The following is an 18,248-nucleotide window of genomic DNA, read 5'->3' on the forward strand; positions in this document are numbered from 1 at the left end:
GCTTCTCTTTAGAAATGATGGAGGGTGGATCCCACCTGCCCCTCAATGGGGCCAAATCAAGTGACCTGAGAGCCAGGGTAGTTCTCACAGGCAAAGTTTCTGACACTTATCTTTCCTCCTAAGTTGCTTACAGAGTAGCAGGGGAGAAGGCTGTGAACCAAGCCAACAAGATACAGCAGGAACACAAGGTGCTGGGTCCAAGGCCTGAGCCCGGTGCGGGAGTCTGGCTCCACCCCCGTATCCAGCTATATCTTGCTTGAGCTCCTACCCCTTGAAGAGCTAATTTTCCAAGTGCCTGCTCTGTGCCCTGCTTCCCGTGTATCCTTGGCTATAGCTTAAAAGTATAAAACTGGCTGTGATGGCAGGAGGCCCCCCTAGCATCAAGGAGGAGATGGAAACATCCCTGGCTGAAGAGCCGGTTCCTGGAAGCTGTGTGCAAAACCAAGAGCACCTGGTGATAGCAGGTGAGGAGCCCTTGTAATGTCCCTTTCCTTGGGTGTCTGCACCTGTGCAAGGTGTGTGTATGGCTAGGCAGACTCATATATATGCATGTATGTGTGGCTACAGGTGTGTCAGTGCCTTGGTATGCATATACACGTACTTGTGTCTTGAGGGACAGGGAAGCTGGGGGGAAGGGAATTGATGATGTGAGCATTTTGCAACCTGTGAGAGAGTAGGATAAGGACCGCATGGGTGGTCCTTATCTCCCCCTTGTTCAAGCTACCACTGTGTCTATGGCAAAGCATCCAGAGGGCTCAATTTATAAGATCAATCAGATCAATTCTCTCCTTTAGTCCTTCAATGCTTTCTCTTCCTTTAGAGTAAAATCCAAACTCCTTTCTATGATCTACAAGAGCCAATCAAGGTGACCTCCTCAAGATATTTCATGCTGTGGCATGGTGAACCACTGCACACTGCATTTATGCTTGTCCTTATAACAGCCCAAGGCTGGTTCTTCCTCACAGCTTTGTGTTGACTGTTACCTCTGCCTGGGATGCTCTTTCCCTAGATTTTACATGGCAGGGATCTTTTTCTCTTTCAGGTCTCTGCCTCAATGTTGTTTCTGACTTTTCTAGAAGTAGTCCCTTCCTTCTGCCATGTTGCCCTGTTCTTATCACTTTGGGAGCATGTATCTCTTGATCTGAATTAACACTGATGGATTATTTCTGTTTTGCCCCCTCACTCACGCTATGCACACACAGACAGTTGGTTACTTGATTGCTGAGATCTTGTCTCTTGGTCATTGCTGTCCTTCCAGTAACCTAGCCCAGAGCGTGGCCCTCAGTAAATACTTGCTAAACTTTTGAACAGATGAACAGACTGAGGCCTGGGATCTGCCAATGGACAGCAGTTAATGAGTGTTGAACGATTCCTAAGAAGTTTGGGTACCTTATCCTCTTTCTGGTGCATCCCGTGCCCAGGAAGCCTTGGCACAGCCTCTATGGGTGTTCCTGGGGCTTTTCTTCTTCTCCCTAGAAATGACGGAGCATGGATCCCAGTCCCTGGGTGTCTCTCAGCGGCGACAAAAGTTGGATGCAAAGCCTGCTGGCTTTGCTGCAGGTCAACCAGTTTGGAATATGACTGCCACCCGGCCCAAGAAAACGGTACTGTGTGGAGCCCTTGGCATGCAACAGCTGGGTTGGGGTTGGGCGTACAGGCTGCCTGATGATGGTAGGTCAAGCAGAGCCAGATGTTGACTTGGGGGCAAGGGAGGGAGCTCCTGTGTACTGGTGAGGCAGTGAAGGCAGGGATGTCCAATGAGAGGTCACGACCATCCTTTGGTAGGCTGGGAGTTCAACCTTGAGAGTCCAGAACACCTGAATCACATATTACTTGGGGACTACATATACACTTTACTCCTCAAAACTCTAGTGTGTGTGAAATGAAACTTTCCTTCGTAAATAAATGAATGAATAAATCTCTCTGTTTCTCTATATATCTATATTTTATGTATAAATATTTATCTATATAAATTATAATTACAATTATATAAATTATTTAATTATTAATTAAATAATCAGCCTGGGCAGGAACCATGAGAACCAAAGGAGGGAAGGGCAGGAAAGAAGGGATCTGCCTGCAGCCAGTGGGGAAGTCTCACCATCCCCAGGCATGCCCTACAGTCCCTGGTCTAAGTCCAAATTCTCCCTCAGCTTCCCTAGTGATTAGACCACTGTGAGGGTCAAGTTTACCTGTCCATATGGGTAGCCTGTAGTTCCCAGTTATTTCACCAAACACTAGTCTAGGTGTTGCTATGAAGGTATTTTGTAGCTTTGTTAACATCTACACTGTGTGCACTTTAAGTAAAGGATTACTAATCTTTGATAATGTGGATGGGCCGCATCTAATAGATTAAATATAAATATATATAAATAATATATTTCTCAGGGCTGGGACAAAGGTAAGGCAAATTAGGTTCCTATGCTCCCTTGCTGTTAGGAATTCCAATCAATTGAATCTGACTATTTTGTAGCCAATCCTTTAAATTAATTTAATGTGAGTTAAGGAATGTTCTAGAAAAAAATGGCAGGTACAGTGTTACAAAGGATACTGGGAAAAGGCAGCCATTTTGGAGAAGAGGGAGACCTGAGTGTTCTGGGGAATCACGTGAGTTCTCTCACTGTGTAGCCAATCTTTTAGGTTTTATTCACTGGTGGGTGAGGGGAAGTTTTAGAAACATGGTTGCTATGCTGTTGCAAAAGTTACTGGGAAAAGATAACCAAGTTGGAGAGGAGGGGGAACTGACTGTTGGAAGAAATCATGTGAGTTTCAAGTTCTGTATCCAGTCCTTTAAAGCTACTTTCACTGCGCCTGAGGGAAAGTTTTAGAAAAATGGTTGTTATACTGTTGCAAAGGTTACTGGGAAAAGGCGACTAGGTTGGAGAGGGAGGGAGACCAAATGTTCTGGGAAATCATCTGAGTCCCATTGTTCTGTAGCTAATCCTTTAAGCTACATTCACCTTGGGTGAGGGAATGTTCCGGAAAGAAAAAATGGCAGCCATATTGTTGCAAAGGGTACTGGGAAAAGGCAGCCATTTTGGAGAGGAGGATGACCTGAATATTCTAGGGGATTACTTGACTCGCGCAGTTCTGTAGTGGATTCTGTTAGCCAGGGTCACCATGGTGTTACAGTGTTGCAGAGGTTAGTGGGGAAAGGCAGCAAGGTTGGAGAGTGGGGAGGCCTGGCTGTTCCTAGGGAATGAGTTATGATAAAGGCCCAAATGATTCCACTGCTAATGAATAAAGAGAAATAGAGCTCCCAGATGAGAGACCTCCTGGGAAAGAAAATAAACCAAAATATTGAATTGGCTTCTTGTGTCCAAAAGTGGAATTCAAATCAAATTGCTCCAGCAGTTTCGGCTCCAGCAAGCCACCCATGCTCATGAGACTGAGGGAGAATAGGGTGTTTGGGAGGCAGTAGGGAGACATAATCTCTGGATTAATTATAGTTACCTATTAGGACCACAGGAGTACTTTAAAAATAAACAGTCATTATATTGAATTTAGAAATTAGACATTTAGGGGGAGCCTGGGTGGCTCAGTCGTTGGGCGTCTGCCTTCGGCTCAGGTCATGATCCCAGGGTCCTGGGATCGAGCCCCGCCCTGCTCAGCGGGAAGCGTACTACTCCCTCTCCCACTCCCCCTGCTTGTGTCCCTGCTCTTGCTGTATCTCTCTCTGTCAAATCTATAAATAAAATCTTTTTTTAAAAAAGAAATCAGACATTTAGAATTAAGAAATTTATCAATTCTATTTATCATTTACTTTTAAGCCAAAAAAAAAAAAAAAAAAAAAAGAATGGAACCGTAACCACCTCTGAGAGAACCACAACATGAAAGGACAAAAAAATTTCATAATACTGTTCTGCTGATTTGGGTGTGGGGGAAGTAGTGTGCCTTGCAAAGTACATGACCATAAAAATAACACTTTTTGAAATAGTAGAGGGAAGCTAGGACTTGTTGAAATTCATAGATTTTCTTAATCTCCACCAAATTGCTATAGAAGTCTTACGTTTTACAATGCATATATTCTAAATAAAGGGTTTCTAAAATTAAAAACAAGACAACTGGTTTTGAACAGTTAGACCTGTCTTATGATGGAAACCACAATAAGCTATCATCGACTTGCGGTTGTTGTCACATTAATTCTTGTTATATTTATGTGTTAAAAACAAACTATGTTATTTCAAACAAACAAACCCCAGCCACCAGTTACTCATCCTTATTTGCCTTCGGATCTCTCAAGAAACCTTTTGTCTTTCTGATCCCAATCTGTAGGAAAATCAAGGGGATGGTGTGCAAATTGTTCTAAGAGAAACTCTCAATCAAATTCTCCTTTACTGTCCTGGGGTTTTCTTGACACACACTGTCATTTTCATCCTATCTCTGAGGTATTGTAAGAAGAAGATGAGGAGGAAAATAAAATAGTGGCATGACTGTCAAGTACTGTTCACACAGAAAAAGTGACACCAATATCTGTGTGCACTTTTGAGAGAGAGAAATTTTGCATTATTACAACAAATGGAGCATGATGGCAAAGTTCCCATGAAAATCCTTTATACAGAAATCACTCAACCTTGCAGCTTACTATTGCTCTTAAGAACATAGGAAGGCTGCAGATATTTTTCAGGTGACGGGCGAGCCTAGGTTGTCTGTTTCTTGTTAAGAATGAGGCAAATAGAGCCAACCAAGAATTCTGTGTCTTGGAGAGGCCTGTGAGACAGCAGGTTTCTACTTCAGCAAGGTGGGCTGTGCAGGAGGCACCTGTAAATGCCAAAGTGGAGAGGACTCTGCTCTGTGGCAAAACCACCCCTGCTTCTCCACTCATTTAGCTCAGGTTTGAACTCAGGGGGAAGCGCCTGGCTGCCAGGCAGGTGGGGTAAGAGGGCTAGATGACTGTTCCATGTACAGACCTTAAGCCAAGGCAGCTGTCCCCCACCCCCACCCAGCAGGTCCTCAAGACCACCCCAGTGTCCCTGCAGCCTCCAGCTCTGGGTCCTCTCTGGCCACTGACAGGAGGGGGACTCCCTCCTCTGCTGCTCCCCATCTGCCTCTGGGCCCCATGGCCTGCTTCGCGTGGCTTTGTTCTCAGCGCTCTCTGAATGCCGCAGTCTTGCTGACCTCCCTCATCATTTGTGGCCTCTCCTCTCCTGTTATCTTCTTTCTTATAGGTTTTATACCATTTTACTCGCTTCACTTTCATGTTACTGGAGTCTGAAGGGGAAGTGGTGTCCAATATGAGAGGGTTCCTGGTAAAATGATTAAAAGCACAACCTCTGGAGCAAAATATCCTGGCTTTAAATGACTGCTCTGCTACTTACTATCTGTGTGACTCGGACAAGTAATGTGACCTCTCAGTTTTCCCATCTTTCAAAGTGGGATGATAGCAATGCCTATTTTGAAGGGTCATGAAGAGGATTCAATGACTTGATGTTGGTAAGGGCTTACAGGGTGACATATGGCATGTGTTAAACCAAATAGCTTGTGAAATTTTTCATCTTGCACTGGAAACCTAGAGCTGAGATTTGAATCCAGGTGGGTCTGGCACGTTCTGTTCCTCTAGTGCACATTGGCTCTTCAGGGCATGAGATACCCTAGCCCCAGAGCTGTGGGCCAGAGACATCCACTCCATGTAGTCATTAGCAGATGGATAAAAATGAAAGCCGCTGGGATGGCTGTGCTCACCCAGAGAAGGAGGTTATGGTCTCCCAGTGGTCAGAGTTCTATCCTGAACTCCAACACTTACTGTGTGTCCTTGGGAAGTGCAGTCATTTGTCAGGCCTCAGTTTCCTTGGTTCTAAAATTGAGGTTTTCCATTCTCCTCTCTGACTCAGCTAATGTCTGCATGTGACAGTGTCGGCAGAGGACAGGGATCCCTGTCACTGCTCTTCTTTCCCCATAGCTTGGATGGCTAAAAGCTACTGAGGAGCTTGGTATGGGCGGAGTTGTGGCAATTGGCCAACTTGTGGGATTCCCAAGCTCTTCTAGTGGTCTGAAGCTGCCAACCCCTGATTCCAGAGGATCAGGTACCACGTGACTCCTGATAGGGTACACCATTGGTCTTAGGCAATGGGGGGTAGCTGCTCAGTTGAGACTGAGTAGGCTACTTTTACTGACCATTCCTTTCTTTAGGGGTCCCAGCTGCCAATGCCCAGAATGTTGAGAGAACCAGGCCATGGTGGTGCGCACCCCCAGGAGTATCCTGGTGGCTTCCAAAACATGAGGTTCCATTATGAGCGGTAAGAGAGATCCCAGGGATCCTGCAGGAGGAAAGCTGGAGCTCTTTGGGCAGGGACCAGGGTGGACCAGATGGGCTAGCAAACAGACTGACTGGGAAGGTGTTGTGAGCAGCTGGCCATGCTTGGAATGTTGGGGCTCTGTTGTCTCCTCATCATAGCCCCTGAACCTCCTGGTCTTTTGCCCACTTGGGGCCTCTGAGCACACTGAGGCTGGGCTAGGGTGGCTCCCAGCCCTCAGGTCCCAGGATCTGCTTACCCGGGAAGGAAAGGACTCAGGATGACAGAGTCATTGTTTAGAAAAACACCTGACTTCACCTGCTTGCCCTCATGGCCTTCCTATGCTCCCTGCCATGCCTGGCCTGTGACCACCAGCAGCCCTCGACCCTCTGTCTTTTCTTATTTCCCAGCAACATAGACGCAGATATGGTGGCAGAGATTGGCCTGGAAGAGCTAAATGGACTGGAGATGGAAGTCATGAGAAGACAGGTAAGCATCTCTTGTGCCATGGACCCACTGGGAGGGTGGAAGCAGAATCATGGTGTCTTGGGGCAGGTGGGCCTCAGCAGCAATGAGACCACCCCCCTTGAAGTCATCTTAGCCTCTAGCTGTGGAGGTGAGGTTAGGCTCCCCTTCCTTTCCTCCCAGTCCTCAGGGCTCTAGTGTCCCATCTTGATGGCAGCCTCAGCCCTGCCTCTCTCCCTGAGATGTGTGGGAAGGGAATAGGGGAAGTCAAAAGGAGGATGAAGAGGCAATAGAAGAGGTTGTCTTCTCAAGGAGAGGCCACAGCAGGCCCGAAGGGACATCTGCCCTGGTGGCCCTCTCCAGCCCCTGAGTGTCACCCATCCTGGAGCCTTTACTCTGGTGCTGCAGCTGCCCCCATGCCGGCCTGCCCCAGGACTGAAAGGCCCTTCCCCGCCTCCCCCCTCACAGTTGGGACGGGCTGGCCTCTTCCAGACAACTGGGTGAACACCAGTGAGGGGGGCAAGGCCACTGGGCCTGCGAACACAGGCAGCCCAGCCGTCGGTGCCATGGGCCCACCCCAGCCCCTGGCTTCAGTTGCTCTGCCTCTTTCTCACCCAGAGGCACTTTGGCCTCCCAAAGGGCAGCAAGGCCCCTTCCTGTACTAAGTTCATACTTTCCCCGGTGGTGAGCCATTGGCTTCCCCAGGAGAATCTCACTCACCTGCCCCTTTGGTCTCTGCAGATGCAAGTGATCACCAGCCGGCTGAGAGACCTGGAGGACCAGGGTGCCACCTGGCGCCACAGGGATGCTCTGTTCTTCACCATGCTGGTGTCGGTCTGCGTTGCCAACCTGTGGCTGTGGATGCGCCAGTGATGCCTCATGCCGCCTGAGCCCACTTCTCCTTCCTTTTCTTCCCCTTTCTCCCTGAGCTGCCCTTGTCCATCTTCCTTCCATCTTCCAGCAATCCTTAGCAGCATCAGAGCCATTTTCTAACTCTGGTTACACAGCTTGCCTGGGGGAGGCCCTAGCAGCTGGGAGGTAAAAGAAGTGTGGCATTCCAAAAGTCTGAATGGGCTGAAATGTAGCCACTTTGGGGAGTGAGGAGGGTGACATCTTGTCCCCACAGTAACACCAGTGGCAGGTGCTTCCTGCTTGCCCATCAGGGCTCCATAGTGACCATCTCAGAGCTGAAACTTGCTTCTGTGCCCTCAGTGTCCCTTCTGTTCCATCCTCTGTGGCAGGGGCTTGGCTGTGCATTCCGTTTTCTTCCACTTTGTGTACAGGGCTCTACACAGAAAATGCACTCAATAAAAGTTCACTGATAGCAGCAAACCCTGGTGGTTGATCTTCTTACATCTGGACAAAGTCACTGTTGCAGGGACCAGGCTGATGCCCCGACCCAGGGGTCCTGGTCCCTTCCCTTCTCTCCTCCCCAAAGTCCCCTGCCCAGGCAGGGAGCCTTTTTAGGGGCAGGGGTTGGCAGAGTCCTTCCTGTTGGGCTCATGACAATGAGTGCTTGTGGGTAAGCTGTTCTCAACAGCTTGTCTGGGCCAGGCATTGCAGGGACTCAATCAGAGGAAACCTGGAATGCACCAGAAACCTTTCCATTTGCCCAGGAGGAAATTGAGCCCTGGAGAGGGAGAACATTGTCCAGGGTCATCCAGCAAGACTGGGACAGGGTTAGGTCTAGAATGGGTTTTCCTGTGTTCCAGCCTCGAGCTCTACCTGTCTCATATAGACTGACTGAGGGCAAGACCCCTACTCAGCTGTGGAGGCTGGATGGGAGGTCACATGTAGGGGCTTCGAACCCCTCTCCCCCATGTCCACAGCCCCATGAAGCTAACCTCAGACAGGGCAGATTGCTGATAGGACAGTGGGACTTGGATTGAGCAAATGGGAGCGTTGCTGCTTGGGGCCCGACCACGAGACAGATGTGCTGGGCTGCAGGAGGCTTTGGGAAGAGCTGTTGCCCCTTTCCCTGGGGCCAAGAGATAAATACATATCTCTTGGGGGGCAGGGACCCAGAAAGTTCTTATTGGCTTTAGTGGCTGACTGGACCTTCCTAATCTGTCAGGGCATCTCCATCTATAAAGGTAGGAAAGTATGTTAGTCATTAGATATAAAATAAACATGACTGTATGTGTGTGTATGTCCATGTCTGTATGTGTGTATGAGAGAGAGAGAGAGAGAGAAAGAGACAGAGACAAAGAGACAGAGATAGAAAGAGATAGAGATAGTGGGAGGACAGGGAGGATGAGAGACTGGGACAGGGATGGAAAGAAGAAGGGAAGGAAAGACAGAGACTGGAGCTGTGAGCCTGCTTTGCCCCTGCCCCACCCCTTCTCTGGTAATCAATGGCCCCCATACAATGAGGGGGGTTCTTCTACTCTTGACTCTCAGGGGCCTCCTGTCAGCCCTGTGGGATACCATGCATGTGGCCACTGGGGCTTGGGCCCTGCCGAAAGTGGAGACAAGAACACTTAATGAAGAAACAGTTGGGAGCTTCCCTCTCTGGTCCCAGAGTAGAGAGGGTAATGGAGTACCAGAAGAAAGCCCTCTGTGGAATGGGGAGAGAGTGGCATCCAGACACAAGTGTTTCTAGTTGGGAAAGCCAAGAGGCCTGGGGAGAACCTGGAGCCTCCCTGCTGCCTCCAAATGGGCCCTGGTGCCCAGGAATAATCTGAGGACTAAGAGGAAGGCTGGGGAACCTCCTTGCAGGCCACCCCTCCCCTCCCCACAGCCTCAGGGCAGATCAGGGCCCAAAGGTGCAGGGACTTCTTAATGGCTACAGCCACAAGCCCAAAGTCCCCACTGCCTTTGAGGACATGGAAGGATGCCAACCAAGCAGAATGGAGAGGCCTGGATTTAAGGATGCCAGAAGGCCTGCCCTGGAGTGGCTCTCTGAAAGCTGCCCCTTTCTTCTGTTCCAGCTGGCTGTGCCAGAAGGCTCAGAGGAAGAGAAGGCTGCTGCAGGTCGGGGCAAGGCCTACCCTATGGGACACGGGTGTGCGTGTGTGTGTGTGTGAGCAGACATGGACATGTTTTCAGAAGAAGTCTGGCTGAAAATATGTTGTGAAACAAAGGTTCACCCTTGGGAGCAATTTAGCTGAGATGCAAACAAACAGTGTGGCAGCCCCCTGGAGAAATGCCTCCTCAGCTAGGTGAGCTAAGGTGGAGCACTTGCCTAGACCCTGGCTACCCTCCATACCTTACCTTGTGGTGTGACTGCTTGGCTGTTGCTAGCCCTGCTCCATCTACAGAGGCAAAAGCTGCCCCATGCTGGCCTCCATGATGACCTGGGAGACAGGCAGTGGGCTCCTCTGCAGAGTTCTGTGAGGGGCCCTATTGTAGGGGCTGGCACCCCCTTCCAAGCTCCCCTTGGCCTTGCCCAAGCACTCCAGCATTAGCCCAACCCATCTCCCAAGAAGACTTCAATTTCCCCATGGGCTGGTGGGAGAGGGGAAGGACTCATTCATACTTGACTGTGGGGGAAGGGGTTCTTCTGCAGTGTGTTGTTTATCGTTCCTCTTTGAAACTTCCTATGGGCTGCCCAGGCTTGGCATTAGAGGGGTACGTAGTTGGTCCCTGCACTGGATCAGGAGCTGCTAAAGGGAAGGGACTAACTTCCATTGCCTTCTGCATCTCTGGCACCTAGCAGAAATAAAGGGCTGGTAGGATGGCATCTTGACCAGAGTCCCTGGAGAGCAATTCTGGCCTCCTGAATTGAGGGCTGGACTTGCCTTGGTCTTACAAGCCTGGTCTTTAGGGCATGCCCACTGTGGAAAAGCCTCTGGCATAAAAGTAAGTCAATTCTGACCACTACTTTCTCTGGCGCGCCTACTATGTGCTAGCACATTGCATGTAAAAAATAATTACACGAGTCCTGCTTGATGATATCCTCCTGAAAAAGGCAAACATTACAGGTGTAGCTAAAAAAAGCCCCTTGTCCCACAATGTTAAGCCCCGCTATAGAACTAACTCCCATGGTCAGCTTGGTGTGCATCCTTGCAAACTCTCGCTGTCACATATGTGACACAGCCATCGGTGACCTCCTAGTGTTGCATAGATATGTGTACCTGTATGTGTCCTGGGCTTTGTGCATGGGATCTCATGTAAGCCACCCCACACAACCCACTGAGAGATGGGCCGGTTCCCCAGATGTGTGTGCAGGTGGGGAAAGCGGTAAACCTCTGGTCATGCCTGCCCCACTGGGCTGGCCCTTAAAACCCTGCCGGCCTTGGCAGATGCAGATGCTGAAACTCAATATTCTGGTTCTTCTGTCTCAGGTTGGCTTCCCAGCAGCTGGGGGAAACCAGGCAGAAGAAAGTGGGCATGTGGAAAGATGTGAGGTGCACAGAGGGGGCTTTGTTGTACCTGGCCTCTTGAAAAGGAGCTAATGATTTGCCACCGAAGGGTTTTTGCCCTCTTTCACTTCCCCAGCCATGGCCCCTCTTAGAGGCCAAGTCCAGGGAGCCCTGGAAAAGAAGGAATGGCTTCCTTTCCAACCTTGCTCCACCCCAGGAACCTCTTTTCTTTCCCAGTCTTCTTCCTGACTTGTCATCTGGCAGGTAGGCTGGCCAGGACTGTGACCAAGGTGGGAGGCAGGTGCACTGGGGCAGTGAGCTGGTAGCTTTGAGTCCCCAGACACAAAGCCCTGAGCGATGCATGCTCCATGTAAGGGAGGGCTCCTCAGGGAGCTTGGGAGGGGCTGGCTCCTGGGTCTGAGCAGACAAGCAGCCTCCACAGTCAGGCAGCCCGGCATCCAGCCCTCACCTGCTTACAGCCTGAGGTGTACAGGGCCCATAGTGAGAGTGTCACGCATCCAGACAACAGGTCCGACAGCTTCTCCATTGGGTGGGTGCCACCCTGGGCCAGGGTCTTGAGCTTGCTGCAGCCATGGGCGTGAGCTCCTCTGAGCCACTGTCAGTCTCCCCTGCTGGTGTCAGGCAGGGTGAGGCAGCTCTCTGAGAGGCTCCCAGCTGTGTGGGGGTTCAGGGACCCCAGTGGCCTGGGAACAGGAACACCAGGAGGTCACTGCTGGCTTCAGGTGCTGATGAGCCCCCAAGGGTTTGTCTCTGATTGGAGGCTTCACAGAAGGGCCAACGGATGCTGACTTGGTCAGGGGACACCCTGCCTCTGAAGTCATCTGATTGGTAAGGAAAGGGGCTGGCATTGGGTTGAGGCAGCCACTGATCAAGGACTGGCACCTTCTTGTAGCCAAGGCTGATGGCACCCCATGAAAGTGTGCAGGTCTTAGAGCCCGTCTTGACATGGGCTTTCATGTGACTGGTCTTTCCCAGCTGAGGGAAAGTGGCTGTGTGGGGAAACATTGTCTCCTGTCAAAGCAGCTGAATGAAATCCTGGGGTTTCTAGGAGTATGAAGACACAGAGTGCCATGTTAGGCTTGGCCCAAGGCAGCTAAGTCTTTGTTCTCTTCTAGGAGAGTGACTGAAGAAGACTTGGAGTACAGGACCTGAGGGGCTGAGGGGCTGCTTGGCCAGGCAGGCTTTGGTAGGAGAGAAGGAAAAGCCTATGGACCTTACCACCCACCCTTGCCTCTGCTGCTTGTTTGGCCCAGGGCATTTCTGGGCATCCCAGACTCAAAGCATGGTGGGTATGCCACCTGGAGCTCCATGGCTCTCTGCATATGAGAAGTAATGGAGGTAGGGGCAGGGGTTATGTAATGCTTCTCCCAGAAACCCTACTGGATTACAGTCTTTGCTTTCAGTCCTTCAAATGCACCCTGGCTTCTTCGGAAGAGCCTTGAGGAAGAGTGTCTACTGCAGGTCTCTCAGGCTTTGGGAGCCAGCCCCTCTGCCATTTGGGCAAAAGCATCTGCAGTGAAGTTTTTAGAGCTTCTAGCTGAGGGAAGATCCCAGAGCCAGGACTGGGACAGGGACAGGCTCTCCATTTTGGTCCTTCAGCTGAGCTTGACCCCAGACCAGGAAGTGTCAGCTCCATCCAGGAAGTGTCATGTCAGCTCCATCCATGTTGGCCTGTGGCCATAAGAGACAGCTAATGTTGGGGTGGCCTGGTCTCTAAATTTCCTGCCACTGTCCTGGCCCTGCTGTTGACAGAGCATGAGCAGAGTCCTTAGCACTACTTGTTAGGTGAGGCCTCCTGCGTGGTGGCTGCCTTACCTAGAGGAAGTTGACACTGAGTGCTTAGACTGGGCACATGTGCTTTGAGTTGAACCCCAACTGGCTGACAAGGTGTATACCTGGTTGGCCTTTGGATGCCATGGTTGCCTCAGAACTGCCAGGACCAGACCTAGCCACACCCCACCAGGCTCCAACATGAGATGGCCCCACAAAAGATGAGGCTGCAAACATGGGTCTGGTGAGATCCAGAAGGGATTTGAATGCCCAAATGCAGAGTTTGGAATTTGTCATGTAGATGATTCCCTCATCCATTCAATAAGTGCCCGACACTGTTCTTAGTTCTGGGACTTAGCAGGGTCACTGCAACTTCAGCTTCACAAGAGCCTGCAGTGCTTGGTGCAGTTCTGACCTAACTCTCCTCTTGGTACTCATACCCAAGTCCCTGGCTCTGTTCACCTGCCAGTTTGGCCCTGTGGCTGAGTGCGCTTTTGGAGCGAGATTGCTTAGGTGTGAATCTGTGCAGTAGGGATAATAATAGCATCAAACTTGTCAGGTTGTTGTGAGGATTAAATGAGTTAACTTAGGTCAAGTATTCAGCACACGATAGTTGCTCAACGAATGAGAAACTCTTCCTGCATCCCCAGGTTCTACCTTCTTCTTGGGCCTCCTTGTCACTGCCTGCTTGCCTGCCTACCTCTCTGCTTTCTTGATTGCTTGTCCTTACTGCCCTGCCACCCATGATGTGCATAATTCACCCCTTGATACCATTCTCTGCCTACGGCCTAGGACTTTCTCTGCTGTAATGGCTGAAATTTAATATCCAGGGCACTAGCTTCTGGCTGAGACTTGGAGCTTGCCTCTCCAGGCTCTCAGTCATGGAAGAGTTCCTTTCCCAATCAGAAAAAATCTGGCTGGTATTAACTTGAATCTGAGGCCAGAATGGCCTGGACTATAAAAGAAGTTGGGATACCTAGTCACCTGGAAGGATTCACTGGAGCGTCTCCCTGCTAGCAGTTCCCTCTTCTAAGCTCTGCCTTCTGAGATTCCTCCGAACTGCACCAAGGTCTAACCTTTATGTGTTCTCCCCTCCCCCCCCTCCATCCCTTCCTTCCTTCCATCAATATGTGTGGAGCAATTTCCAGGAACCAGCTGCAGTGCTGTACGAGGAGGCACTGTATAACAATGCAGATCCTAATGCCTGCCCTCAGGCAGTGCACAATCTAGTGCAGAGGGGTGTTGGCAAAAGGGTGGCATAATCTGGACTCAGGCTTCACTGTAGGACTTTGGGAACTTGGCAGGAAGCTGTGCACAGGGAGAATGAGCCTGGACATGCTCTTTAGGGAGAAGCTTGAGTGCCAAGCCACCCTGAAGGCCAGAAGCTGAAGGCTTGAAGTCTCAGTCAGTCACAAATGTCTGTCTAAGGGCTGATGGTGGTGAATTCAGTGTGATTTGGGACACGATGAACTGCATCTGTCCAAGGGCAGCCAGAGAGTAATGTCCAGTTGGAAGTTGGAAGGAAACCCTGAAGCTCAGCAGAAGGATTTTCCTTATTACCATCAAGTCCTTACCTTTATTATTGGACATTTGATTTCATCCTTACTTTTGTGACTGTACATAATTTGTCTTATTTCTCTGGCTAGTTTTAAGGCTTTCCCATTATCAATGGATTTGGGGAATTTGATTATAATGTGCCTGGGTGTAGTTTTCTTCATGTTTCTTATGCTTAGAAAGAAGCATTGAGCTTCTTGTATCTGTGGGCTTAATAGTTTTTGTCAAACTTGGAAAACTTTTGGCCATTTTTTTCTTCAAATATTTTTTTCTCTCTCCCCCTCCTTTAGGAACTTCACCAACACTTATATTCAGCCACTTGCAGTTGTCCCACAGCTCAATGATGCTTTGCTCTTTCTTTTTATCATTCTCTTTTATCTTTGTTATATTAACTGTTTTAACAACCTTGTCTGGTAATTCTACATTTGTATCAGTTCTGGGTTTGTTTTAATTAATAGATCATTTCCTCTTCATTATGGAGACATTATTTATATGCTTGGTAATTCTTGAGTGGATGCCACACATTGTGAATTTTACCTTGTTGGATGCTGGATACTTTTTTATTATTTTAAAAGATATTTTTGAGTCTTGCTCTGGGATGAAGTTAACTTATTTGGAAAGTTTGATCCTTTTGAGTCTTGCTTTTCAGCCTTTTTCAGTGGGATCAGAACAGTGTTCAGTCTAGGAACAAATTATTCCCCACTACAGTAGCAGGACCCTTCTGGATATACCACCAGATACCCCACGAATTATTAAGTTTTCCAGTCTAGTTGGTGGCATCAGACGCTATTCCAAGTCCTGTGTTAGGGTTGGAAACCGTAACCTACAATTTTTTGGAATGGTTCTTTCCCCAGCCATGGATAACTTCCTTCCTCATAGGTGTGTGTTGATAAATGCTCAGCTGAAAACTTGAAAGGGACTCTGCAGATCTCCAGAATTCTCTCTCTGTGCAGCTTTCTCTTCCCCAGTGCTCTGTTCTGCAAACTCCAGCTGCCTTTGGTCTCCTTGGATTCTCTTGTCTCTCTTCTCAACCCAGGGAATCTATCAGGCTCCCCCTGGAGTTGGTCAAATGCACAGATACTTTCATTATCTGTTGAATCCCTCCTCAGAACTTTTATACCTGCTTTATTATCTCACTAAAAGAATAACAGGAGCAACACAGAGAACCTCTTGCAACCCCACATTCTCCAGTTTCTACTCTATCTTTCTCCTTTCTCTCTCAGTCAAGCTTCTGGAAAGAGTTAGACATATTCATATCTTTCTTTCCTCACCTACTACTCATTATGAAACCCTGCAAAACATGTTGTCTTTTACCACCACTCCTTGAGGCTGCTTTTTTTTTTTTAAATAGAAAATTGAAGTATAGTTGATACACAATGTTACATTAGTTTCAGGTGTACAGCATAGTGATCCAACTTTTCTATGTTATGCTGTGCTCACAAGTGTAACTACCGTCTGTCACCATGCAACACCATTAAAATACCATGGATTATATTCCCCACACTGTACCTTTTTCATCCTTGTTACTTATTAATTCCGTAAGTGAAAGCCTGTATCTCCCACCCCCTTTCACCCATTTTGCCCATCTCCCTACCAACAAACAAACAGCCAGCAGAATCAAATCTGTAAATACAGAAAACAAACTAATGGCTGCTGGAGGGGAAAAGGGTGGGAAGCTGCTTTGGATAAGGTCACCAATTTCCCCCACTCTTTCAGCTCCTTGGGCCATATGTCACCTTTGCTGGTCTTGAGAATGTTATCCTCAGCCTCCTTCTCTGCTCTCATCCCCTGTGAGAGCTTTAACTCCCAGCAAACCCTGATGGTGTCCACATCTCCCCTCCATTCCAGAGCCTGGTGGGGATTGAGGCAGTCAGACTGCTGTAGCATGTCTGGAGAGAAGCAGTCAAGGCTCGAGACCAGGCCAGGGCCTTGGGAATGGAGGGCAGTAGATGGACAGATCTTTGACACTTTGGGGGGGACAATTGACTGAGGACAGAGGCTATCTGGGTATGATGACTGAAGGAAATAAGGAATTATGGTTGACATCCAAGTTTCTGGTTTGGATGACTGGGTAGAGGGCAGCCCCCCTTTATGAGATGGGTAACTTGGAGAAGCCAATTTAAAGGTAAAAGTATCAAGTTTAGTTTTAGTTGCGTTGCATTTGAGGTGCCTCAAAGGAGATGTCTACCAGGCAGCTGGATATATGGGTGGGCAGCTTGGGAGAGATGCCCGAATTGGGACCTTAATTTGGGACATGATGGTAATGGAAGCCTTAGGACTAGAGGAAGTTTCTTGGAGAGTGTGCAGCTGAGAACCACTGGCCTAGCTGCCTACAGTGCCAGGAGATAGCTGCCTGCCTTTGTTCTCTGGCAAGCAGCCTGACGGGGTGGTTCTGATGAACAGCAATATGTGTGGCAGGGCAGCTGCTGGGCAATCAGACTGAAGGAAGGGACTGTTTGTAGCAGAGAAGGAGCAGGAATAATGGGAGAGGAATCTGTCTTGGTGCTAGAACTTTAGAGAGGCTATAAATGTTGCCATGTGCCCCCACAGTTATTTCTATTGTGGGCTGAGGGCCACAGCTACTAGGGATGATTAGTAAGGAATAGGTCCAAGTGGTGGTTGGCAGGGCCTGCACTGGATCTTTATCAGTGAGAGGCTGCCTCAAGTCCTCTTTCTGGTATTTGCAGCCTCCCTGGGTTGGTTTGGCTTCCTCTGCTCACATTTCATTCTAGGTCCAGCCTCCTCACACCAGTGTCTCTTCCATCCCTGCAAAGGACTTGCCCTTTACTGCCCCACCTGTACCCCTGCTATTCATTCACTGAACAGTGCTCCACTGAGGCCAACTCTGATCAGTGTGAGTGGTACTACCTTTGTTTGCATTGCCTGGAACTTTCTGTCTCCATGGTCTGCTGCCTCCATGGTCTAAGCAGGGACTCAGAGATGCTGGTTCTTATTCCTCAGGTGCCCTCATTAGCATCCCAGTGCCGTAGTCCCACAGAGAACACCAAGCGAGCAGCTCTGAGGCTGCTTGTTATTACCACACACCATAGAGCTTGGTGTGTCTGCCATCACCATAGTGACAGCTTTGGAAGCTGGAACGGGTAGATGGGGGGGATGAGGTGATGGGGAGTGTGGCAGGGTTTCAGCAGTAGGGGCCATAGGCAACCTGGGGGGGATGTGCTGACCATTTCTAATCAAATCTGGTGGGACATGCTGACCAGCCTGAGCAGGGAAGAGCTGCTCTGAATCTTGTTCCCCAGCCTCCCTGACCCCATGGCAAGAAACATTGCAGAGTGAATGCAATCACCTGTCTCTCTTCAGGATTTTTCTCTCTCAGGCTGCTCCTTCTTAGTCTATTTTGTGGATACCTCCTCCTCTACTCATACCTTAAACTTTGGGGTTCTCCAGAGCTCTGACCTGGTCCCTCAGTCTGTATTTTCTTTCTGTGTAATCCCACCCACTTGCTCTCCAGTGCTCCCCATACCCCATCCATCTCTGAGTCCTGTCCTTTCTCCCTCCTGAATAGTTCTCCACACTGCCCACTTGTCTCGGGCTCCTTTGGCACCATCTTCTTCAGCCTTCTCCCTACCACCTTGCCTCCAATCTTTCTCCCCATATAATCCAGTCCCCACATAGCAGCCAGAGGATCTTTCTAGAATATAATGCTGTTCTAGCCATGGTCCTGCTCACCTCTTCCAAGGCTCCCTGTAGCCCAAAGGAGAAAGTTCTGACTGGTACTACTGTTTATGGAGCCCATGGGAGCTCTCCCTTCTCTCCTCCTAACTCCTTGCCCCAACCATGGGCTCCTCTTTGTTTCTCAGCTTATGCAACATTACTTGGAGAGTACTGGGGAGAATGTGACTAAAGCTGAGGGGAAGGAGTGCCAGAGACAGTACCACTG

General features: G+C 49.2%; 1 protein-coding gene across 1 annotated transcript; it reads left to right on the top strand.

Annotated features, from left to right (window-relative positions):
• The first annotated feature begins 252 nt into the window (after positions 1–252).
• On the top strand, positions 253–8,024 carry FATE1 (fetal and adult testis expressed 1). Its single transcript, XM_025862836.2, has 5 exons — positions 253–464; positions 1,477–1,604; positions 6,130–6,236; positions 6,644–6,722; positions 7,440–8,024. The coding sequence occupies exons 1-5, from the start codon at positions 359–361 to the stop codon at positions 7,569–7,571; spliced, it is 552 nt and encodes a 183-aa protein (XP_025718621.1). The 5' UTR covers positions 253–358; the 3' UTR covers positions 7,572–8,024.
• The last annotated feature ends 10,224 nt before the right edge of the window (positions 8,025–18,248 follow it).

This window comes from Callorhinus ursinus, unplaced genomic scaffold, assembly GCF_003265705.2.
Source record: "Callorhinus ursinus isolate GAN/ISIS: 27379988/994484 unplaced genomic scaffold, GSC_fseal_2.0 scaffold84, whole genome shotgun sequence".
Classification (NCBI taxonomy): domain Eukaryota; kingdom Metazoa; phylum Chordata; class Mammalia; order Carnivora; family Otariidae; genus Callorhinus; species Callorhinus ursinus.

Excerpts from the sequence above, each read along its gene's own strand:
- FATE1 (XM_025862836.2), top strand. The coding sequence starts at position 359 with ATGGCAGGAGGCCCCCCTAGCATCAAGGAGGAGATGGAAACATCCCTG. Across the intron at positions 465-1,476 it reads AGAGCACCTGGTGATAGCAG|AAATGACGGAGCATGGATCC; the intron begins GTGAGGAGCCCT and ends TCTTCTCCCTAG. Across the intron at positions 6,237-6,643 it reads ATGAGGTTCCATTATGAGCG|CAACATAGACGCAGATATGG; the intron begins GTAAGAGAGATC and ends CTTATTTCCCAG.